This window comes from Euleptes europaea, chromosome 4, assembly GCF_029931775.1.
Source record: "Euleptes europaea isolate rEulEur1 chromosome 4, rEulEur1.hap1, whole genome shotgun sequence".
Classification (NCBI taxonomy): Eukaryota; Metazoa; Chordata; class Lepidosauria; order Squamata; family Sphaerodactylidae; genus Euleptes; species Euleptes europaea.
This window is the reverse complement of record NC_079315.1, coordinates 4,418,917-4,443,972: the sequence shown is the minus strand read 5'-3', so window position 1 is coordinate 4,443,972 and position 25,056 is coordinate 4,418,917. Positions and strand designations below refer to the sequence as shown.

The following is a 25,056-nucleotide window of genomic DNA, read 5'->3' as shown; positions in this document are numbered from 1 at the left end:
CCTGCTTTGGAGAAGATCTAGTTGTTTCATGGTTATGTGTGTCGAGTGCCGTCATGTCGCAAGCGACTTATGGCAACCCCTTTTGGGGTTTTCATGGCAAGAGACTAACAGAGGTGGTTTGCCAGTGCCTTCCTCTGCACAGCAACCCTGGTATTCCTTGGTGGTCTCCCATCCAAATACTAACCAGGGCTGACCCTGCTTAGCTTCTGAGATCTGACAAGATCAGGCTAGCCTGGGCCATCCAGGTCAGGGCTGTTTCATGGTTACTGATAGGCTAATAAAGGCACTTTGAGCTTTCTCATCTGCTATCTAGGTAAAGATTCCTAGAACGATACATTCTGCCTCCTGCCCATTGGTGAGGGTGTAGTTTTCCAAGCTAGGCAGGCTGTGGAAGTAGGAAGGTCACCCCTGATGCTATGCCGAAATCTCCCCAAATTGATCATGGTTCTGGGTGAGGGACCCAAACCCATGTTAGAGATTTCACACGTATAGGAGACCCAGGTTCGAATCCCCACCCTGCCATGAAAGCTAACTGGGCAATCTTGGGCCAGTCCTACTATCTCGGTCTATCCTACTTCATAGTTGTTTTGAGGGTGAAATGGCAGACGAGAAGAACGATGTAAGCTACTTTGAGTCCCCATTGGGGAGAAAGGTGGGTATAAAGGAAGGAAGTAAATAATAAAATATGAAAGGGAGAACATGGAACATTTTTATTTGGAATTGGAGAGTGTTTTCATCAAGTTGACTCCCAAGGTACCATCACCGCCTTCACTGGATAGCTCTCTGGGTGTTTTCAACCCTGTTAGGATTGCCAGCTCCATGCTGGGAAATGCCTGAAGATTTGGGGGTAGACCTTGGGAAGAGCAGAGTTTGGGAAGGGACCTGTGCGTGGTAGGCCTTAGAATCCACCCTCCAGAGCAGCCATGTTCTCCAGGGGAAGAGATCTCGGTTGTCTGGACATCAGTTGTAATTCCAGGAGATCGTCAGACCCTACTTGGGAGGTGGGCAACCCTACCCAGCATTGGCTAGTCAGTTCAGGCTTGATTTGATCTATAACCCACTGATTTGTTTTTGTTTTTTGGCAGTCCACGGTACCCATAACACTCTCCTCCAACACCACATTTCAAAGGAATCTAGTTTCTTCCTACCAGCTTTCTTCAATGTCCAGCTTTCACATATTAGTAATACATAGTAATAGGGAACACGATGGCATGAATTAACCTGATCTTGGTTGTTAGTGACACATTAATTAGATAAATAAATCCTCACACTTAAGAATCTTTTCTACCTTCTTATGCCATATATGTATGTGGGTGTATATATATACATACATATATGTGTATGTGTGCGTGTGTATATACATACACGTATATACTGCCATATATATATATATATAAAGGTAAAGGTCCCCTGTGCAAGCACCAGGTAATTCCTGACCCATGGGGTGACGTCACATCCCGACGTTGACTAGGCAGCCTTTGTTTTACCGGGTGGTTTGCCAGTGCCTTCCCCAGTCATCTTCCCTTTACCCCCAGCAAGCTGGGTACTCATTTTACCGACCTCGGAAGGATGGAAGGCTGAGTCGACCTTGAGTCGGATACCTGAAACCGACTTCCGTTGGGATCGAACTAAGGTCATGGACAGAGCTTGGACTGCAGCACTGAAGCTTACCACTCTGTGCCATGGGGCTCTTGTGTGTGTGTATATCTAGAACATAAGAAAGGCCCTGCTGGATCAGACCAAGGTCCATCAAGTCCAGCAGTCTGCTCACACAGTGGCCAACCAGGTGCCTCTAGGAAGCCACAAACAAGAAGATAGCAGCAGCAGCATCCTGCCCGTGTTCCAATGCACCCAAAATAATAGGCATGCAGCATGAGCAGCATCCATTCCAATAGCCATGAATACCCCTTTCCTCCATGAACATCTCTCTCTCTCTCTAAATTCTTACATTTAAGAGTCTTCTCTAGCTCCTTCATGGCTGCCGTGTGTGCGTGCATGCTTGCGCGCATGCCAGCCAGCCAGCCAGCCCTGGTTAGTATTTGGATGGGAGACCACCAAGGAATACCCGGGTTGCTGAGCAGAGGAAGGCATGGCAAACCACCTCTCTGTTAGTCTCTTGTTTGAACTGGTCAAGGAAGTTAGACAAGGTTGCCTCCTTGCTCCTCTCTTGTTTAATCTATACCTGAATGATATGGCAACCAATTTCTCAGAGTTTTGCCACCCCCCAAAGCTTGCAAGTCATCCCACCCCAATTCTACTCTATGCTGACGATGCAGTTCTCCTGTCCCGCACAAGAATTGGTTTGAAAAGATCTTTGCAAACTTTTTCTGAGTACCGCTCTAGGGAAGGTCTTACAATAAACCATCATAAATCTAAGATTATGATCTTCACTAAGACAAGAAAAATGCCTCTTTTTCGCTGGGTATTAGATGGCTTTGAGGTTGACCGAGTCAAGGAGTTTGTTTACCTTGGCATTCTGTTTTCCCATAACCTAAATTGGAATGCCCATCAAAAAGCAGTGTCCAACAAAATTAAACCTGGGGTTGGTGCTATTGCAGGGATGGGGAACCTCAGGCCCGGGGGCTGTATGCGGCCCCCGAGGACATTTTTTGTGGCCCTCGGGAGCTCCGGGGCCCTGCCATGGAGGCGGGGCGCAGAGCGGCCCTCCCCAAGGGTGTTCCTGGGGCCGCGGCTTACAGGGGTGCTGCAGTGCCGTTTGGACCACCTCTCACCAACTGTCAGCTGTTGGTCGGTGAGAGGGGAGGGGGAGGGACGCTCCCCCCAAGGCTGCCCCCTAGCCACGGCACATTGTAAGCCCCTCTCGATGCCTGTCGGCTGTTGAGCAGCGCGGGGGGGCAGAGGCCGGTGGCTCCCGGCAGCAGAGCATGCATGTGGGAGCCGATCTGGCTTCAGGGGGGCCTTTTATGGACTCTGGGGGGGGGAGGGCACAGAGACTGAGGCCCAGTCACTCGGGGCTCCGTGCGGCGTAGGGTGTGTGTGGGTGTGTGTGTGGGCGGGGGAGGTGGGGAGGCTGGGGCCTGGTTGCGCGGGCTGGTGTGCGCTGGTGTGTGTGTGTGGGTGGGAGGCTTTTCTCTCTTCCTCTTTTTCTGTCACTCTCCTTTCTCTCCCTCTCTCCCTTTTTTTCTGTCTCTTTCTTTGTCTCCCTCCATCCTTTTCTTCTTTCTTTCTTTCTTTCTTTCTTTCTTTCTTTCTTTCTTTCTTTCTTTCTTTCTTTCTGTCTCCCCCTCTCTCCATTTCTTTCTCCCTTTCTCTCTCTTTCTCCCTCCCTCCCTTTTCCTCTTTCTCTGTTTTCCTTCCTCCCTGTGAGAGTCCCCAGCTAGTTGGGCAAACTTCGCCAAATCAATTGCTCAGACTTGGATGCAGAAACAAAAGATTTATTGAAGGCTTCAAATAGAGAAGACAGGCTCATGGATTCAAAGTTGCGAGTGACTAGCTTATCGGGGTTACAGTATTTATCTACTACAGGGCATGAAGGTTCACACGCATGGGAGACATGGGAGGTTACAAGGCAAACCGGTGCAGCATAAAACATCAAACAGTCCTAGAGAGGGCTATCTGCATTTCAAGGCCGGAGCCAGCCCGAGGGAGTGAAGGCAGAAGGCACAGCAGGGGAGGAGAGGTGGCACCTGGGCAAGAAGGACGAGGCGGGGGACTCAGGAAGATACACAGAGGTGCGAACTGCTTGTACGAGTTCAAAGAGGGAGAGATAGAAACAGATAGGAGCCAAAACCAGATGGCCCTCACATTCTGCCCCCCTTAAGGCCCCCCTCCCGCGAGTTCGGGAGGTCGAGGCTTCTCGGGATAAGCGCAATGGAATTCGTGTACGAGCCGGGGGGCGGCCATGTGGGGGGCTGCAACCCATTCATCGTGCGCGGCCCCCAGATGTTTCCACCGAACAAAGTAAAACAGCTTTCCCTTTTTCCACTTGGAATCCAAGACCTTGGACACTTCCATGTGGGTATCTCCACCCACAACAGTGGGTACTTCTGGTTTAGAAGGGGGGTGGAACTGGGGAGCGGAGACGAACGGCTTGAGCAGACTGATGTGAAAAACGGGGTGTACCCCGCGAAGGGTTTTGGGAAGATCCAGCTCCGCAGTTACCTCGTTAATCACCCGAGTAATGGGGAAGGGGCCCACATAACGGTCGCTGAGTTTTTTACAGGGTTGGAGGGAACGCAGATTCTTCGTGGAAAGATAGACCTGTTCCCCCACCCGGAGTTCCCATCCCTGTGACCGGTGTTTGTCTGCCTGTTCTTTGTATTTCCGCTTGGCCCGTTCAAGGTTCTTCTGTAGCCAGGGCCAAGTGGAACTGACCGCCTGCACCCATTCCTGCATCTCGGGCACTGCCTCGAGTTCGGGGGAGACGGGGGCGGCACCGAAAGGGCCGAAATCGGTTCCGTATACTACACGGAACGGGCTAAACCCCGTGGAGGAGTGGGGGGCGTTGTTGTATGCGTATTCGGCGAAGGGTAACAGGTCCACCCAGTCATCCTGATGGTAATTAACATAACATCGGAGATAGCACTCGACCACGGCATTCACCCGTTCGGTTTGGCCATCAGTTTGCGGGTGGTAGGCAGACGAGAGACCCTGTTCCCCTACCCCCATAAGCTTCAGGAAGGCCCGCCAGAATTTGGCAACGAACTGGGCCCCTCTGTCGGAGAGGACCTTCCTAGGAATCGAGTGAAGCCTGAGGACATGGGTGACAAACATTTTGGCCAACCCCTGCGCCGACGGGAGCCCAGCGCAGGGGACAAAGTGGACCTGCTTGGAGAAGAGGTCCGTAACAACCCACAGTACGGTTTTGCCCCTGCTGGGGGGTAGATCGGTGATGAAATCCATGGCGATCACCTCCCATGGCCGGGTGGGGATCTCCAAAGGTTTCAGAAGCCCTGGGGTTTTGCCCCCCCTGTTTTTGGCGGTGGCGCACGTGGGACAACTGCGAACGTACAGTTCCACATCCCCTCTCATGCCCGGCCACCAGAACTGCCGCCTCACCAAATGCAACGTCTTGACAAACCCAAAGTGACCGGCCAGCTTGGCCCCGTGAACCAGTCCCAAAACCTCCCTGCGAAGGGAGGCTGGGACATAGAGTTTCCCTTCCTGCACCCACCAGGACTCTCGCTGCTCCATACCGGAAGGGAGCGCCTGTTGCTCTGCTTCCTGTAGGGACGCTTCCTGGAGGCGCTGCTGGAAAGCCTCCGGGATACCCTTGAGCGAGGGACCACTGGGGTGGCGGGTTTGAGACCGGGTGGAGACTGCCAACCCCGAGACCTCTCCCCTTTGCTCAGGAGTGAATAAAGAGTCCACCGGACGGTCGAAATCGTTGCGGTACTGGGGCAGTCGGGATAGGGCATCGGCTAGGGCGTTTTCCTTGCCGGGTACGTGCTTGAGGGTGAACCGAAATTTGGCAAAGAATTGGGCCCAACGTATTTGCTTGGCGTTGAGTTTTCTAGCTCCTTTGAGAGCCTCCAGATTTTTGTGATCGGTACACACTTCAAACGGGAATTCTGCCCCCTCCAGAAAATGCCTCCACACAGTGAGGGCGTGCTTAACTGCCGCGGCTTCTTTCTCCCAGATGGCCCAGTTGATTTCGGACTGGGTAAACTTCTTGGAGAAATAGGCGCACGGCTTTAAAGCGCCATTTTCGTCCCGCTGCAGGAGGGCCCCTCCCATAGCTACATAGGAGGCGTCCACCTGGACCACAAACGGTTTGGTGCAGTCCGGGTGGGCCAGGACCGGTTCGGACGAGAAGAGTAGCTTCAAGTCCTCAAAAGCCTGTTGGCAGGGAGGGGACCACTGCAGTCGGGCCGAAGGCAAGGCGGCATTGGCACCTTTTCCCTTAGTGCGCAGTAGGGAAGTGAGAGGAAGAGCCACTTGCGCAAAGTTGGGAATGAAATTGCGGTAAAAGTTGGCGAACCCCAGGAACTGCTGCAGTTGTTTGCGCGTAGTAGGGGGTTCCCAATCTCGCACCGCCTGAACCTTTCCGGGGTCCATTTCCAACCCCTGGTGAGAGATTACATAACCTAGAAAGGTGATGGAAGGCTGGTGGAATTCACACTTAGACACTTTGGCATATAACTTGTGGTCCCGTAACCGCTGGAGGACCTCCCGCACCAGCCGGACATGCTCTTCCATGGTTTCAGAATAAATGAGTATATCATCCAGAAATACCACCACCCCCCGAAACAACAAATCATGTAACACTTCGTTGATTAACTGCATGAACACACTCGGAGCCCCAGAAAGTCCGAACGGCATGACTAAATACTCAAACATGCCAAAACAGCTCGAAAAGGCCGTTTTTGGTTCGTCCCCCTCTTTTATGCGAATGCGGTGGTAGGCTTCCACTAAATCCAGTTTGGTGAAAATCCGGCCCTCCTTCAATTGTGCTAGTAGGTCTGGAATGAGAGGGAGGGGGTAAGCGTTAGACTGCGTGACAGCGTTGAGCCTACGAAAGTCAATACACAGTCTCAAGTCTCCCGTCTTCTTTTTGACAAAAAAGGCGGGGGCGGAGTACGGAGCTTTGGAGGGGCGGATGAAGCCCCTCGCCAAGTTAGTGTCCAAATAGTCCCGCAACACTGTCTTTTCACTGGGGCTCATGGGGTACACCTTTCCCTTGGACAACTTGCCGTCCCCAACTATTTCAATCGCACAGTCGGTCTCCCGGTGTGGTGGCAGTTCGTCACACTCCCGCACATCAAACACATCCGAATATTGGGAGTATTCCGGGGGTAGGATGGGGGTATTGGAAACGGGTCCTGGGGAACCCACTAGGGCGGCTGCCGGGGTCCCGGTCATGCGGTCCCTGTCATGCATAGCGCAGGGATCCTCAGGGAAGGTAAGGGTCCGCTTGACCCAATCAATAGAAGGGTTGTGGCCCCGTAGCCAGTTCATTCCCAGTACTACAGGGGCAACTATGGGAGCAATGGTAAAGTACAGCCGTTCCCAATGCTCCCCTACAGTCATGTCTATCGCGGTAGTCCGGTGAGTGACAGGCCCCTTTTTAAAGTCACTCCCGTCCATCTGGGAGAAGCGAAGGGGACCCGGGAGGCGCTTGCGGCGGACCTGCAATTTCCGGGCCGCCTCCTCGCTAATCAATGTGCGGGCGCACCCCGAGTCCACGAGCGCGGGGAATTCTAAAACTGGGCCCCCCGTGGGTAGTGAGAGGTGAACCCGAATATAAACATTATCTTCCTGGGCGCTTACCATCGGTGGAGCTCCTTGCACGAGGGTCGGTGCGGTCTGCTGAGGAGCCCCCCTTACAGCAGACCGACGGCGTTTTTTGCCGGCACATCCCACTCTTCCTCCTCGCTGGACGAGGGGGACGTGGTATTTATAATCCGTGACTCAGCGGAGTCAGAGGTTGCAATCCGGGGTCCCGATGGACCGGTCGGACTGGCGATCTCATCCAGGGCGTGCGCGTGCAGTGCCGAGGGGGTGCTCCGACGTCCTGGAGCGTTGCTTCGGCGTCGCGGCTGACCCTCTGCGGGGGCTTTCTCTGGTTCGCTCGGGACGGGGCGAATGGAAGCCGGGCGTCCGGAGCGGGATGGGCATTGGGAGGCGAAGTGACCCTTTCCTCCACAGACCAGGCACACTCCTGCCTCGAAGCGCTTGCGGCGCTCCACTGGCGTGGGGCCGCTGCCGCCTGGGGTGCGAGGGTCCCGGATCCCACCTGCCTTGTCTCCTCTCGGTTTGAAGTCGCGGCCGGAACGTTGCTTGGACAGGTTCAGGAGCTGCTTCCGATTTTCGATGTCGGCAGCGTGGCGCACCCAACCCTCAACGTCAGGGGGGTTGCCTTGCATAAAGGCCCAATGCTGCAGGTCCGGGTTTAGGCCCTCCCTGAACAACTGCACCCGGGTAGCCTCACTCCAGTCCAGAATCCGACTCGACAGAGACTGGAACTCGCTCGCATACTGCGCCACTGACTTGGCCCCTTGGCGTAGTTGCATCAGAGCGGCTTTGGCCCGCTCCCCCAGGTTCGGGTCCTCGAACCGGTTACGGAGTGCGATCATAAAGTCATCCAAACTCCGTAGCACAGGGGAGCGGAGCTCGTACTGTAACACCATCCACGCGGCGGCTTCGCCTTGCAGGAGGGAGGCCACATACTGGACCTGGGACTCCTCGGAGGTAAAGGTCCTGCCCTGCTCCCGCATGAAAATGTCCACTTGGACCATGAAAAAGGTCAACTGGTCCCCCGACCCATCATACGTGATCTTCAAGTCCCGGCGGACCGGGGTGCTGGGAGGAGGCGCGGGGGGAGTCGCCGGTGCCCCATCCGGAGGGTTACCCGGCGGGGGCTGTACCTTCAGCGCGTCCATGGCCGCGGCCATCTCCTCCATCACGAGTTGCATGGCATCTATGCGCTCCACCATCGCTTGGCGTTCCTCCTGCCACTGTCTCCGCTCCTCATCCATCAGAGCGTCCCGACGAGCGGGGTCGTCCTCGAACCCCGTACCAGTTAAGGCCAAGCGGCGGTGCTTTGCCTCAGTCCGGGAAAGTGACCAACCTTTCGGCGAGTCCAGCCAAGTGTTAAAGGTGGTCTTGGGACGCGTGCCCGGTCCCGGGCCCGGTCGGGGCGCACCTGGTACCTTCTGGTCCGGTTTGTCCTTCGGGGCCGGCTTGTCCGGGGCACCGCTTCCATCCGGCGAGGCCGGAGGGGTCGTTTTTTCCTCGTCGGCTGACATAGCTGTCCCGTAGGGTACAGATGCAGAACGAAGAGGCAAAGACTCGCAACTTAATGTGAGAGTCCCCAGCTAGTTGGGCAAACTTCGCCAAATCAATTGCTCAGACTTGGATGCAGAAACAAAAGATTTATTGAAGGCTTCAAATAGAGAAGACAGGCTCATGGATTCAAAGTTGCGAGTGACTAGCTTATCGGGGTTACAGTATTTATCTACTACAGGGCATGAAGGTTCACACGCATGGGAGACATGGGAGGTTACAAGGCAAACCGGTGCAGCATAAAACATCAAACAGTCCTAGAGAGACAGTGAGGGCTATCTGCATTTCAAGGCCGGAGCCAGCCCGAGGGAGTGAAGGCAGAAGGCACAGCAGGGGAGGAGAGGTGGCACCTGGGCAAGAAGGACGAGGCGGGGGACTCAGGAAGATACACAGAGGTGCGAACTGCTTGTACGAGTTCAAAGAGGGAGAGATAGAAACAGATAGGAGCCAAAACCAGATGGCCCTCACACTCCCTTGCCGATTGACTGTGGGCTGCGCCCCCCTGGCGCCTCGTTTGCTGGGGCCCACCGCTGGCTGCCCTCCCACCTGGGAGGGGGGAGTGTGGCCTCCCCTGGGGTTGCCAACCTCCAGGTGGTGGCTGGAGACCTGGCAACCCTAGCCTCTCCCCCCACACTGGGAGATCTACACCTGGTATGGCCCCCGAAAGATGTTATAAATGTGCAAATGGCCCTTGGCAGGAAAAAGGTTCCCCACCCCTGTGCTATTGTCAATTTTTTTCACACCAAAGTGGCAAATATATTCCAGGGGCTATTCAGGTCTTTAACCTGAAAATTACCCCAATTATCCTCTTTGGTGTTGCCATCTGGATTACAGTCAGTCAGTCATCAATGAATCTATAGATCGTCCACTGCTTCAGTTCTTACGAAAACTCCTAAATGCCCCTCGATGTGTTGCTGGCATTACTCTTCGTTCCGAGTTTGGCCAAATGTCACTTGAAGCTAGGGCGTGGTTGGCCGCCTTTAAACTACACCTTAAACTGTGCTTTAGCACTGAGGGGTTCCTAGCTTCTCTGAAGCATGACCCTTTTAAATCCTCATGGCAAAAAATCTTAGATGAGAAACTGGCGTTGTTGGGCTTTTCGTAGGATATGTTATTAGATCTTGGGAAAACTGAAGCTTTCACCAAAATTAAAAGGCGCATTAAAGAGCTCGATTATAACAGCACTACTTTTCGTGCTCGTCGCGTCTGTTCATCCCAGTTCTTCGGAATACCCCCTCCACATGGTCTGCCTGCCTATACATATTATCTGACAACTCCTCGTCTCTGTAGAGCTTTTTGCTTGGCTACATTGAATGCTAACCCTTCTATGGTAATGCAGGGCAGAATTCTGAATATACCATACTCAGACAGGGTCTGCCCTTGCTCTTCTGGCTCTATTGACACATTAGCCCATGCCCTTTGGGAAGGCCGCTTTTACGAGGAACTTCGATCGCACTATATTTCCCCCCCTTTAACATACAAATCCAATGCCTCTGTGACTGACATAATGCCTTTTTTACTAAGCGACAGGGACCCCAAGGCTACATTGTCAGTGGCAAGATTTGTTTCAGTCCTTATATCCCTCCAACACTAGATATATGCTGCTCAAGACCAATTGATGAAGGAGCTTCTAAGGGATAAAAGGAAAGGAAAGGAAAGGTTAGTCTCTTGCCATTAAAACCCCAAAAAGGGGTCGCCATAAGTCGGCTGCGACTTGAAGGTACTTTACACACACACACACACACATATATATACATGTATTATTTGTATTGTGTTGTTTAATGTATATATACATACATATATATTTTTGTGTGTGTGTGTGTATTTGTGTGTGTGTGTATATATATGTTTGTGTATATATGTGTGTGTGTGTGTGTGTGTGTATATATATATATATTTGTGTGTGTGTGTATATTTATGTGTGTGTTTGTGTGTATTGCTCCTATTGTATTGTTTAATAAATTACATTTTTTCAAAAAAATTACATTTAAAAATTTCATACTGTAAGGCCAACCTAGGACATCAGCCACCCTTCTGGGTGGGCGTGCATTCCGCCCCTGCTTAGTACCGACCAAACCCTTGAAGACGGGGAGTCCATTCGGAAAAAAACCCTCTCCCTTTTGCGTTCAGACTTTCCCGCCAGCAGCGCCAGGGGGCGGGGCTTCCCCAGAGGGGGGGGCGGAAGAAGAGCGGGAGACAAAGAAAGAGAAGCGCGCGCTCCGGGGCGGGGGGCGGAGCCCCGGGAGGCGGAATAGTCCACCGGCACCTATTTCGTGGGGGGAGCCTCTGAGGCACCGATCCCTGAAAACGCCTCACGGGACGGGGCCACGGGGTGTCATAAGGACAAGCGTCGTCACGGCTTCTCCCGGCGAGAGCCGTGCCGCCGTGCCGGAGAGAGGCGAGTTCCTCTCAGGGCGTCGTGAGTTTTTGTGTTCCCCCCCGGGGGGGAAGTGAACGGTCGCCGCTCCCGGCCGGGTGGGCGTGGCCTGCTGCGCGCGCAGCAACGGTCGCCGCGCGCTCGCGCCAGTTTCAGTAGCAGAGGTTCCGGCCCGTGGGGAGGATGTCTCACCGGCAGCGCAGCCCGCTCAGGTGAGGAGGGGGCCCGTCGGGGGTCGTCGGGCCGGGGGTCGCTTCCGGCCTGTTTTTTTTTTGCCGAGGCAGGGCGCTTTCCAAGGGCGGCGGTGGGGCTGCCCTTGCACGCAGCCCTTCCTCGCCCCCATGGGTGGGCAACGGTCCTCGGTGGGGAGGGTCTTTCCCGCGGTTATTCTCAACCCCCCCCCAGTTCCAACTTCATATACTTCCTCTGGTGTAACAGGGACCCGGTGGCATTTCCCCCCCCCCGCTAGATTAAATTTATTTTGTTTATTTACTCCCCAGCACCCCCCCTCCAAATTCATGTTTGATCCTTTTATGCATTTATTTATGTTGTTCTCAACCCCCCCCCCCCACAAAGTTCCTCCTATAGATACTTCCTTTGGAGTAACAGGAACCCGGTGGCATTCCCCCCCCCAGATTAAATTTATTTTGTTTATTTACTCCCCAGCACCCTTTCCCAATTCACGTTTGATCCTTTTATGCATTTATTTATGTTGTTCTCAAACCCCCCCCCCCAGTTCCTTCTATAGATACTTCCTCTGGTGTAACAGGGACCCGGTGGCATTCCCCCCCCCTAGATTAAATTTATTTTATTTATTTACTCCCCAGCAACTCCCCCAAAAATTTCATGTTTGATCCTTTTATGCATTTATTTATGTTGTTCTCACACACACACACACACACACACCCCAGTTCCTTCTTCAGATACTTTCTCTGGAGTGACAGCAATCCGGTGCCTTTTTTTTTTTTTTTTTTTTTGCAGATTAAATCAGTTTTAATGCCCTGGTTCTCTACAATGCTCTTGGACTCGTGTTCGTTTTTGGGGGGGCTTTCACACGCACACCCAATTCCTAACCCCCCCCCCAATTCATGTTTCATCCTTTCACTGGCCATTTATGCATTTATTTATGTTGTTCTTAAAAACCCACCCAACCACCCCCAAGTTCCTCCTTCAGATACTTTCTCTGGAGTGACAGCAATCCTGTGGCCTCTTTCTTTCTTTCTTTCTTTCTTTCTTTCTTTCTTTCTTTCTTTCTTTCTTTCTTTCTTTCTTTCTTTCTTTCTTTCTTTCTTTCTTTCTTTCTTTCTTTTTTGCAGATTAAATCAACTTTTTAAAATTATTTTTTATTAAGTTTTATAGGACACCGAAAAAAAAGGTAGGGAAAAGGGTAAAAACAAAAACATTAAACACAAATGGGTTGGTGTCCAGACCGAATCCTCATCAACATCTGTTAATGAGTATATTTCTTTAGCAACTGGCCTTATTTTTGCTGCCATCTCTGTCAAACTAATTAAAAATTTCTCTTCGCCTTTACTGATTTTACTGTAAAGTTTACAATGAATGATTAATAGTTTTACTTTCAAGTTTACACTAAGATTAAATTAGTTTTAACCCCCTGGTTCTCTACAATGCTCTTGGACTCGTGTTTCGTTTTTTGGGGGGCTTTCACACGCACACCCAATTCCTCCCCCCCATTCATGTTTGATCCTTTCACTGGCCATTTATGCATTTATTTATGTTGTTCTCAAAAACCCCCCCCCCCCAAGTTCCTCCTTCAGATACTTGCTCTGGAGTGACGGCAATCGGGTTTTTTTTTTTTGCAGATTAAATCAATTTTATTGTCGAAGGCTTTCAAGGTCAGAGTTCATTGGTTCTCGTAGGTTATCCGGGCTGTGTAACCATGGTCTTGGTATTTTCTTTCCTGACGTTTCGCCAGCAGCTGTGGCCGGCATCTTCAGAGGAGCAACACTGAAGGACAGTGTCTCTCAGGAAAGAAAATACCAAGACCACGGTTACACAGCCTGGATAACCTACGAGAACCAATAAATCAATTTTAATGCCCTGGTTCTCTACGATGCTCTTGGACTCTCAGATGCACATTTTCCCCCAATCCGAATTCTCAAAACCCCTGAATTTACAAAAAAAATCTTAGGTTAAAAATATTGTCGAAGGCTTTCACGGTCAGAGTTCATTGGTTCTTGTAGGTTATCCGGGCTGTGTAACCGTGGTCTTGGAATTTTCTTTCCTGGTGTTTTGCCAGCAACTGTGGCAGGCATCTTCAGAGTAGTAACACTGAAGGACAGTGTCTCTGACAGAAGAGACACTGTCCTTCAGTGTTACTACTCTGAAGATGCCTGCCACAGTTGCTGGTGAAACGTTAGGAAAGAAAATTCCAAGACCACGGTTACACAGCCCGGATAACCTACAAGAACCAAATCTTAGGTTACTTTTCAAACTAACTGGTGTTCAACTTTGTCAAGAAACCTGGAACTTAGGAGGCCCTTTGGATATTTATAGTCCACCGTTCTCACTTGGACTCAAGGTGGATGAAACAAGGGGTGACAATGTTGAGGAAATATTTTTGAGTTTAGAGAATTTGGATGGGGAAAATGTGCATTTAGAGAGGTGCACATCCAAGGGAAAATCCTCCCACGCCTAAATGGTGACTGAATGTCTTGTTTGTGGGCTTCCTAGAGGCACCTGGTTGGCTGCTGTGTGAACAGACTGCTGGACTTAATGGGCCTGATCCAGCAGGGCCTTTCTTAGGTTCTTATGATGCACACCTATTCTCTCCAGGATCAGAGGAGCATGCCCATTATATTAGGTGCTCTGGAAGACAGGCAGGATGGTTCTGCTGCAGTTGTCTTGTTTGTGGGCTTCCTGGAGGCACCTGGTTGGCCGCTGTGTGAACAGACTGCTGGACTGGACGGACCTCGGTCTGATCCAGCAGGGCCTTTCTTATGTACTTAATGCATTTTAAATTTGCTTTCAGTGCACTTCAGCAAGTGTTTGCAGTGGGGTTTTTTGCTGATGCATACAGTAAAACCAAGTTGCAAAATGGGGATTGAAAATGGGTTGTTTCAGCACGTGTGAAAGTGCCCGTTTGCTTCTATGGGCTAAGGTGGTTACTGCTCTGGAATAAATTATACTTTGTACTCCATGTTTGGGGAAGCTTCTAGTGGCTGTTGTGCCTCGTAGCCAGCTGCTGATTGAGGAAGTAAAATAATGAATTGAAATAGAAACCCTAGAAAATAATGAATTGAAATAGAAACAAACTGTAATAGAAACCATAAAAAAGCAGCTTTTGTTAGGAGACACACACACACACCGAAAACGTAGGTTACTTTTCAAACTAACGTGTGGGTAACCTTGTCAAAAAACCTTGGGGAACATTTTGGATGATTTTATTGCTGGTATTTATAGTCCACCCTTCTCATTTGGACTCAAGGTGGATGAAACAAGGGATGACAATGTTGTGGGAATCTAATTAAAACTAAAATCTGATTCCCCCCCCCCTTCTCTTTGTCTGTTTGGGTATGGTTCCAGCTCTGTCAAACCTGGTAAAACCATAATTCTCCTTCATCAGCTAAGGTTGCCAATCTCTTGGTAGGGCCTGGAAGATCTCCTGGAATTAAAACTGACACCCCAGACCCCTGACTCCAGCGATCCATTCCCTTGGAGGAAATGGCACTTTCAGAGGATGGGCTATATGGTATACCATAGATCCTCAGTGGAATCCCTCCCTGGGTTCCCCCTTTCCACAAACACTTCACTGTGATCTTTTGTCTGCTTTTGTTGAGTCGAGGAGTTGTCAACTTCACCCTCTGTCCCCGTGAACAGGTCGGTTTATCTTGCAGCGACTGCCTTTCGCTCTTTTCATTTTCGGGTTGTTTCCTTACAGGCCATCGGCTCCTTGGACTCAAGGAAGAAAGCGAGGCGTAGACGGCAAGCACAGAAGCACACACGACCTCAGTGCACCCACTCCTCACAGTGAAAATACATGCAATCCTTTAGACGGACGGACAGACAGGTAACTGCAGATAAATATTTTCCCTGAATCACTTTAGTAAAATTATACTTGGCAACTCAGAGAAGACGTAGAGTAGTTAATGAATACAGACTTAGTGGAGCGCTCTCTGTCTGTGTGGGAAGCACATTCATTATGTGCTTATTGCAAGAGAAATCATTCTGAGTTGGATTCTACCAGCTTTTCTCCTCACCCTTGCCAGATTGTCCCATTTCCCTGCAGCCCCCATTTTGGGCTTTTGTCTGTGCAGATTCTGTGATCCGAGGCTCAACATTTCCAATGGTTAGAAAGATTCCCCTCTCTCTTTGGAAAAGCTGGAAGGATTTGACTATTTTAACGCATGGAGATGCGAGTTCATGAGCGCACATCATAGAATGATAGAGTTGGAAGGGACCACCAGGGTCATCTAGTCCAGCCCCCTGCACAATGCAAGAAATTCACAACTACCTCCCCTCCACACACCCAGTGATCCCCCTACTCCATGCCCAGAAGATGGCCAAGATGCCCTTCCTCTCATGAACTGCCTAAGGTCATAGAATCAGCGTTGCTGACAGATGGCCATCTAGCCTCTGCTTAAAAACCTCCAGGAAAGGAGAACTCACCACCTCGCCCAAGGAAGCCTGTTCCACTGAGGAACCGCTCTAACTTTTAGAAAGTTCTTCCTAATGTCTAGATGGAAACTCTTTTGATTTATGAAGCTCCCTTACACTGAATCAGACCACTCAGCGTCATTGTAGTTTACCCAGACTGATTTCAAGTCACGTTGTAATGGCGTGTGTTTTAAATATTGTGATAAAAGCTGTGCCTTTTTTTTTTTTTTTACGGGCACTTGACTTTACAGTTTCACAACGCCCGAAAGCCATAAACCTCATCCAAGGTGCTTAGACTGGGCGACTGCTGTTGAAGAGGATGAAATGAGGACTAACGTTACTCAAGAAATGGCAAGGTGAGGGTATGAAATTACGGCAAATATAGGTAGGGTGGATGGAATGTTTTGACAGCTGCTTCTTAGAGTTTCGTCATCTGTTTGGCACCACAGGCAAATTTCTAAAGTGGCGTGATTATGTTTTTTGGAAACTGGGAGGCAAATTCTTTGTTCCTTGGAATAAGAACTTGCTTTTGTTCGTTCAGTGACAGTATCGGTTTGGGTTGATCAACGATTGTAAGAATTTGGGAGAAGCCATGACTTAATAATTTGTGTCAACTGTGATTGTTTAAAGGATGACTAACCCTGCTCACCCCTGTAGCGACTGCATGTTGATCAACAATTGAATCCTTTGCAGAAGGCCTAGAAATCAATAAGCGCGGAGAGGAGTAACTACATAGAATTCTAGAGTTGGAAGGGGCGATAGAGGCCATCTAGTCCAACCCCCTAATGCAGGATCAGCCTAGAGCATCTCTGACAAGTGTTTGTCCAGCCTCTGCTTAAAGACTGCTAGTGAGGGGCAGCTCACCACCTCCCTAGGTGGCTGATTCCACTGTCAAACAACTCTTACTGTAAAAAATGTTTTCCTAATATCCAGCCAGTACCTCTCCACCCACAATTTGAATCCCATTATTGTAAGTCCTATCCTCTGCCGCCAACAGGAACAGCTCCCTGCCCTCCTCTAAGTGACAGCCCTTCAAATGCTCCAAGAGAGCAATCCTGTCCCCCTCAACATTCTCTTCTCCAGCCTAAACATTTCCAGCTACACTGGGAATGTTTATGGGACTACACTGAATGAGCTAAATGTCAGGTGATTATGTCTTAACTCTATGGCAGCGGTTAACAGCCTTGTGTGAAGATATTCATATTGCAATAGAAATGCAAGACTATGAGCTACAGTGATGTAGCAGAAGCAGTCATGTGCCAAAATAAAACTGTTTTGCAGATACAAAAGGAAACTTTTGATGAACGAGTCTGGAAGAGAAAGAAAGCTGTCCACAGGAAGGTAAGAATAGAACTCGTCTGTCTGTCAGGTTCAGGGAGGTGCTCTTGAATATGATCTTAGAAGTAGCAATGGTTGATTACTCTCTCGCTCAGATCATAATTTGATAGCAACTGGAAACACTTCGACGTGTTCCTTTTTTTGGTTGAAGTTTCTAAAAGGTTGCAAGTATTTAGTGCATGTACATTCTTGTACTGCTGTACAGTTATCGCGGTAGGTGTGCACCCGGGAACACTTCAACACACTCCTTATTTTGCACGTGTGTGTTCTTGTGCTGCTGTTATCACAGTAGGTGTGCAAGAGAAACTTTTCCAGGAGGAGGTCAATACAGTTTCCCCCATTCCCTCCCTACTCCGCCCCCTCCATACTCCTTATTATGATAACTCTTTGAATGACGCATGTTTGGGAAGGAGGTTGATTTTAATGGTTTTTAAATGTGATTTTATCATGTTTTAAATTGTTAGCCCCCCTGGTGGCCCTTGTAAGGGCAGAAAGGCGCGGGATACAGGTTTTGTAAATAAATCAAATGAATAAAAAGCACTCTGATACTTGGCAATAGCTGCTACCGTCCAGCTGCCCACTGTGGTAAATGCCCTGGACTGTACAGATGCGCACATTCAAAATGCAGGTCTTTGTTACTAGCAAGCATATAAGCAGTTGGAGAATATGAGGTGAGGAGAAATCAAAGGGCCGCACCAGTCACAGGAGATACAAAATAAGGACATGGTTGATATAGGTAAGAATATATTTTATTACTCAGATGAAATCACCCTATGCGTTTCACCCGAGACTTAAATATTTATACTCTAATTTTGAAAAACCACTGCCAGTCTAACACATTCCCCTGAAGAAGTATGGGGTGATCATCTCAAGAGAAAATGAGTATTGTGGACAGGGTGTGATAACTACTTCAGAACCCACAGCGTGGAGGCAAGTGCTCGTTGTTGTCGGTTTCTCCTTACCTCATTTGTAGTCCAAAATGCAGAAATAGGAAACCGGAGCTTCAGCTGTACCTCGTGGTATACCCTTCGGAACTTCGATTTCTGAATCTTCTTGGCGCCAAGTCTGATCTCTTGTTAGCTCGCCATGTCCTCTCGAAACTCTAGGCTAGATTTGAAAATCCACATCTGCTGTCTTTTCAGCTCTGATTCCAAGGAGTCCACAGGAGCCATGGAACTGGAGACTGACGAAGTTGTTTTGATGAGGAGACAGAAGCAAATAAATTATGGGAAGAACACGCTGGCATATGACAGATACATTCGAGAAGTTCCAAAGTAAGTTATCTAAGTTTGCAAAGTTTTACCATTTCGTTTTTTAGATCTCATCAACGGCAAACCTGAAACGAAGCATTCATTATTTTATGTGTTCTGATCATTATAGAATTTTATACAGGATTTTTTTTTCATTGTTGAGAAATTGTGCGGGGTTTCGTACTGCCTCATTGTGGCTAATCAGTGACTCAGTGAGAGCAAGACTGATCAAGGTGTAGAGACGTAGAATTTATGAAAATTATAAAGCCATGTTGAAAACTCTGATTTTGTTTGTGTTCTGAAGGAGTTTACGAGTTCCCGGAGTCCATCCGAGGACTCCCAATAAATTCAAGAAATACAGCCGAAGATCTTGGGACCAACAAATCAGGCTTTGGAAGGTTGCGCTGCATTTTTGGGACCCTCCTGCTGAAGAAGACTGAAGCTCACAAGTAATGTGGGTAAGAGCTATATTGTGGGGTTGGTTTTAAAAAATGAGATTTTTGGGTGACTTCAGAAATTCACTTGTAATGTTAAACTGATTTTAAATTTGTTTGACTTATCTTGCTGATGCCCAAACAATGTGGTTCTGTTGAAGTAACTTCTAGTTGCTCGACAGCAAAGTGAACTGGTTTACAAGCTGTGATCGGAAGGCATTTTCCTTAAGCTAAGTGAGTCTTGTTCTGGTCAGAGCAAAGGGATAGATAGGATATTACAGCAGCAAATAAGGAAATAGGTCATGACGCAGAGGCAGGCAATGGCAATCTACTTCTGCATGTCTCATAACATGATGGCATATATATATATATATATAGAGAGAGAGAGAGAGAGAGAGAGAGAGGGGGGGCGAGAGAGAGGGCGAGAGGGAGAGAGAGGGCGAGGGAGAGAGAGGGCGAGGGAGAGAGAGAGAGGGCGAGAGAGAGAGAGAGCGATAGAGAGAGAGCGATAGAGAGAGAGAGAGAGAGGGAGAGAGAGAGAGAGAGGGAGAGAGAGAGAGAGAGGGCGATAGAGAGAGAGAGAGAGGGCGATAGAGAGAGAGAGGGCGATAGAGAGAGAGAGAGAGGGCGATAGAGAGAGAGAGAGAGGGCGATAGAGAGAGAGAGAGAGGGCGATAGAGAGAGAGAGAGAGAGGGCGATAGAGAGAGAGAGAGAGAGGGCGATAGAGAGAGAGAGAGAGAGGGCGATAGAGAGAGAGAGAGAGGGCGATAGAGAGAGAGAGAGGGCGATAGAGAGAGAGAGAGAGAGGGCGATAGAGAGAGAGAGAGAGAGGGCGATAGAGAGAGAGAGAGAGAGGGCGATAGAGAGAGAGAGAGAGAGGGCGATAGAGAGAGAGAGAGGGCGATAGAGAGAGAGAGAGGGCGATAGAGAGAGAGAGGGCGATAGAGAGAGAGAGGGCGATAGAGAGAGAGAGAGGGCGATAGAGAGAGAGAGAGAGAGGGCGATAGATAGAGAGAGAGAGAGAGGGCGAGAGAGAGAGGGCGAGAGAGAGAGAGGGCGAGAGAGAGAGAGAGGGCGATAGATAGAGAGATAGAGATAGATATTTTTAAAAAATTATAGTTAAATATGTTCCTGAGGTAGCATAAATCATAAGGACTTGTTCATTAGTAGAACATAATGGCTCTTTAAGCAACTCAATGACACATAAATGTGTGAGCTTTTGAAAAATTTTGAGATTCTTATTTTGGACGAACACAGCTGTAAATAATTTGCATGTTTAGAAACCAGGCTTAAATTGCCAGACGTTTTGCTGCTAATATAAAGGGCAGAAATCTAAAATGATGCCCAGGTTAAATTGGCTTCCCAAACCCTAGCAAAGTGGCTAGAAATACAAGAATTGAAACTGCTAAATTGTTATTTCTGATTGTGACTTTAACCTTAGGCACTTGTTCATAGCCAATATAGAGTGAAGGCAAATTATAGAAACATTTACCGTACACCACTGGGGCACAGAACATACTGTGAAGCTGTTCAAGATTAATTTCCTTGCAACATAATGCACTCATAATACAGTTCGTCAGTCATAAGAACCTAAGAAAGGCCCTGCTTGATCAGACCCAGTCTCATCAAGTTTAGCAATCTGTTCACACAGTGGCCAACCAGGTCCCTAGGAAGCCCACAAGCAAGATGACTGCAGCAGCATTATCATGCCTGTGTTCCACAGCACCTAATATAATGGACATGCTCCTCTGATCCTGGAGAGAATAAGTATGCATCATGACTAGTATCCATTTTGACTCATAGCCATGGATAGCCCTCTCCTCCATGAACATATCCACTCCCCTCTTAAAGCCTTCCAAGTTGGCAGCCATCGCCACATCCTGGGGCAGGGAGTTCCACAATTTAACTATGTGTTGTGTGAAGGAATACTTCCTTTTATCAGTCTGATATGCCAGAACCACTTTAATAGGCATGTTCTGTATAATTGCTATGTTCTGTATGAATGACATAATACTTGGGACACATGTTTAGCTTATTAGTCAGTTTCATAAAAACTTCTAAATAATTGAACAAGAGATCACTAAGCTTTTGTATCTGGTCCAAGTATTAGAACAACAGTCCTATTTGAAATTATTTCTGCTGAAAAATGATGATGAAGAAGAAGATGAAGAGTTGGTTTTTATATGCCGACTTTCTCTACCACTTAAGGGAGAAACAAACCAGCTTTACAATCCCCTTCCCTTCCCCTCTTCACAACAGACACCCTGTGGGGAAGATGGGGCTGAGAGAGCTCTAAGAGAACTGTGACTAGCCCAAGGTCACCCAGCTGGCTTCATGGGAGGAGTGGGAAAACAAATCCAGTTCACCAGATTAGCCTCTGCCGCCCATGTGGAGGAGTGGGGAATCAAACCCGGTTCTCCACATCAGAGTCTACCGCTCCAAACTACCGCTCTTAACCACTACACCATAGCTATGTTCTGTATGAACAACATAGTACGTGGGTCACATGTTTGGCTTATTAGTCAGTTTCATAAAAACTTATAAATAATTGAACAAGAGAAGAGTATGCTTTGGTATCTTGTCCAAGTGTTAGAAGAAAACTTCTATTTTAAATTATCTCAGCTGAAAAATGATGATTGATACCTACTTCCCTTAGAATCATAGAGTTGGAAGGGACCACCAGGGTCATCTAGTCCAACCCCCTTAATGCAAGCAGGCTGCCTAATTTTGAGATTTTACTGTGGAATAAAAATTAGGATGCATATTTGTTCTGGAGAACAGAAGCAGTTTGGTGTAGAGGAAACACTGACTTCTTCATCCTAAACTTTGAAAACGTTTATCTAAATCGCTAACTTCATATTCTGCAATATTTATTTTTTGTAGAGTCCTGTTGATTTTGGTGATACGGAAACCGCATCTGTAGGAAATCTGCTGTGTCACAAGCAAGTTCCCTCAGACAGTGGTGTGAACAGCGTGAACCTTGCAACTGAATCGGCGAAAAGTAACTAACTAGTCCGTCTGCTGACACATCTGTCTTTGTGGCACGTAGACCCTTGTCCAAGTTTTAAGATGCTTCCATACTAGATTCCAGTTTTGCGTTTGCTGAAATAGACTTAAGAAGGCTTCCCCTTAGGAATACCTCCCTACCCAGTTGTGTGGAAGCACTATTTTTAACTGAACACAGTTGGACAAGGGGCTGTTTCCAGGGCTCGGTTAACCTGGTGTTTGTTTCCCTCATTAAAAGACGAGCTAGCGTCAACCGATGTAGAATTGTATCTGAATGTTGTGTTCGCAACTTAAAGCATGTGTTTTAAAAATGCTGTATATCCAGTGCGTTGCCAGTGAAGAACTTCATATATTAAATACCAGTCTATTTTAATCACTGTTTCTTGCAATTTCGTTACATAGTACATACGACTTTAAAAGTTGGGGAACTGTCAAATACCGTTGGCATAAAGGAACGGTATGCTTTGCAGCTCAGATAAGCTATGTGCTCTATGTATTTTTGCCACCATTCAGCTAAACATCTCCGAGGTGGTTTACAGTTGATAAGTTAAATACAACTCCAGTTGAACAAGAGTTAATCAAACTCAAGGTGCCCACAAGCTCCGCCTCCTGTGCACCACATCTTATTGCTCTAACTCGGAGGTCTTCTGGAAAAGGAAGGTCTTTCAACCGACCTGGAATTTACAGAATCATAGAGTTGGAAGGGACCACCAGGGTCATCTAGTCCAACCCCCTGCACAAGGCAGGAAATTCACAACTACCTCCCCCCTCCACACCCCCAGTGACCCCCCCACTCCATGCCCAGAAGGTGGCCAAGATGCCCTCCCTCTCATCATCTGCTTAAGTTCATAGAATCAGCATTGCTGACTGATGGCCTTCCAGCCTCTGCTTAAAAGCCTCCAGGGAAGGAGAGCCCACCACCTCCCGAAGAAGCCTGTTCCACTGAGGAACTGCTATGTCAGAAAGTTCTTCCTAATGTCTAGACGGAAACTCTTTTGATTTAATTTCAACCCGTTGGTTCTGGTCCGACCTTCTGGGGCAACAGAAAACAACTCAGCACCCCTCCTCTATATGACAGCCCTTCACGTACTTGAAGATGGTTATCATATCCCCTCTCTGTCTTCTCCTCTCCAGGCTAAACATACCCAGCTCCTTCAGCCTTTCCTCATAGGACTAGGGAAGTGATGTCTCATCTTCTGTGGAGGGGTATTCCAAAGTTGTCAATAACGGAAACACATCAGCCGCTCTCTGGCAGCACCTGCTTGGACAGAGCAGCTACCCACACCCAGTGGGAGGAGCTCGGTCTACGTCCCCCCCACACACACACCATCCCCCTCTTGCAGAAGGTGCTGATTTCCCTCCCATTCCCAGCCACTAGCTCCTTCCAAGGGTTCATGGCCGAGGTATTGGTGGTGCCCCAATCATTGGCGAGTTGGGTGTCTCCGCAGCTCCCTGAAAGCTATGCTGGGTGTTGTGAGTCAGCCTGAACTCTCCTCGGAAGAAGAGGAAGGGGTGGCAGAGCAGGGTGATGCACCGGTGGAAGTCTTACCAGGTCGACTGGACCATATGTCTGAACCAGCAAGGACAACAGATGCAGAAGAAGGTGGTGCATATTGGGAAGGAGCAGAGGAACAGAAGGTTATCACCTCCGGACCCGCCCAGCCCAGTTAGCCGGCAAAGATCAAAGGTTTGGCTCAGTTTGCAGGAGAGGCGTCGCAGATTACAGGCAATTGGTCGTAGGTGTTTGCAGGAGCCGACACCAGCGAGTGATGCAGAACAGGTGGCCCGGGAAGGGAGTGAGGAGGAACAGCCATAAATCTTAAGCTGGCATGTCAGTCAGTGTGGGAACAACTTTGCTAATTACTACAAGCTCTGCTGCTCGTGCTGAGATCTCTGTGCACAGTATTGGCTTACTTAGGTGCCAGCTACCAGCTCCTGCCCTTCCGGCAGCCCTGCAGAACCTGGGAGGACCGAGCCTAGACCTTGACGCAAAGGAACTCGTACTGATGAGTGAACCTGTTCCTTGTTTAGAGGGCTGCCTGAGTTACGCACTCAGTCCACCCACACTACCGGGAAGAGTAAACTGCGACAGGCTCTGCTCCCCTCCAGTACCCTCCATTGCTGGGAGTGGAGTCAGAGGCCAAGCACCTCAGCCTGGTCCCTGCCTGTATGCAACACTGGGCCACCTGCAGGAGCACGTACACTTCTCTGCGGAGGAGACCGAGCTGGCATCCACCCGGGCCGGGTTCATCTCATTCGCAGGCTGCTCCAGTGTAAGGGCCCTGGACGACACCCAAATGGTCCCCGTTGGCCTGCTGGGAGGAGCCACAGGTGCGTTGCAACCCGCAGCCTGAATGTTCAGGTGACCCACGACCAGCCTAGGGCATCTTCACAGACGTTGCGGTCAGGTTCCTGGACAGGCCTGCGTGCTGCCCAGATCTCTGTGGCATCCCTCCTGCACTGCTTGTTGGCCTCGTGACCAGAAGGCAAAAGGCTGACTGCTGGGTCAGTAGCCAAAGGAAGTAGAGGGGGCACCAGATCCTTCCTGGGAGAGCTAGTGTGGTGTAGTGGTTAAGAGCGGTGGTTTGGAGCAGTAGACTGATCTGGAGAGCCGGGTTCGATTCCCCACTCCTCCACACGAAGCCAGCTGGGGGGCCTTGGGCTAGTCACAGCTCTCTTAGAGTTCTCTCAGCCCCACCAACCTCACACGGAGCCAGCATGGTGTAGTGGTTAAGAGCGGTGGTTTGGAGTGGTGGAGTCTGATCTGGAGAGCTGGGTTCGATTCCCCACTCCACGTGAGCGGTGGAGGCTAATCTGGTGAACTGGATTGGTTTCCCCACTCCTCCACATGAAGCCAGCTGGGTGACCTTGGGCTAGTCGCAGCTCTCTCAGCCCCACCTACCTCACAGGGTGTCTGTTGTGGGGAGGGGAAGGTGATTGGAAGCCGGTTTGATTCCTCCTTAAGTGGTAGAAAAAGTCAGCATATAAAAACCAACTCTTCTCCTCACGTTCAGCTGTACCCGACGCCCTGGGCTGCTGTTGCCTGTCTGCTAGCCATCTCCCCACCCCAGGGGCCTCCCAGCACCTTCCCTACCACGCCCACTGGCAGCCAGACTGCCATGTTGGCTGCCGCCTCCTGTGTGGTGGAAGCAACAGAACCACTTTGATGCCTATACACATAGGCTTGGCGGTAGACCGCACCGTCTGGTGGCTTGTTCCTGGGATAGTGTCAGTTGGTACAGGAGGAGTGGGAAATCCATGGTCGCTTGCCATTGGAGGAAGAAAGAG

At 49.4% G+C, this 25,056-nt stretch overlaps 1 protein-coding gene across 1 annotated transcript; it reads left to right on the top strand.

The window, feature by feature from the left end:
• Nucleotides 1–11,305: 11,305 nt before the first annotated feature.
• SLBP (stem-loop binding protein) lies at nucleotides 11,306–18,776 on the top strand. Its single transcript, XM_056847798.1, has 6 exons — nucleotides 11,306–11,334; nucleotides 15,024–15,152; nucleotides 15,991–16,095; nucleotides 17,021–17,080; nucleotides 18,220–18,351; nucleotides 18,632–18,776. The coding sequence occupies exons 1-6, from the start codon at nucleotides 11,306–11,308 to the stop codon at nucleotides 18,765–18,767; spliced, it is 591 nt and encodes a 196-aa protein (XP_056703776.1). The 3' UTR covers nucleotides 18,768–18,776.
• Nucleotides 18,777–25,056: the final 6,280 nt, after the last annotated feature.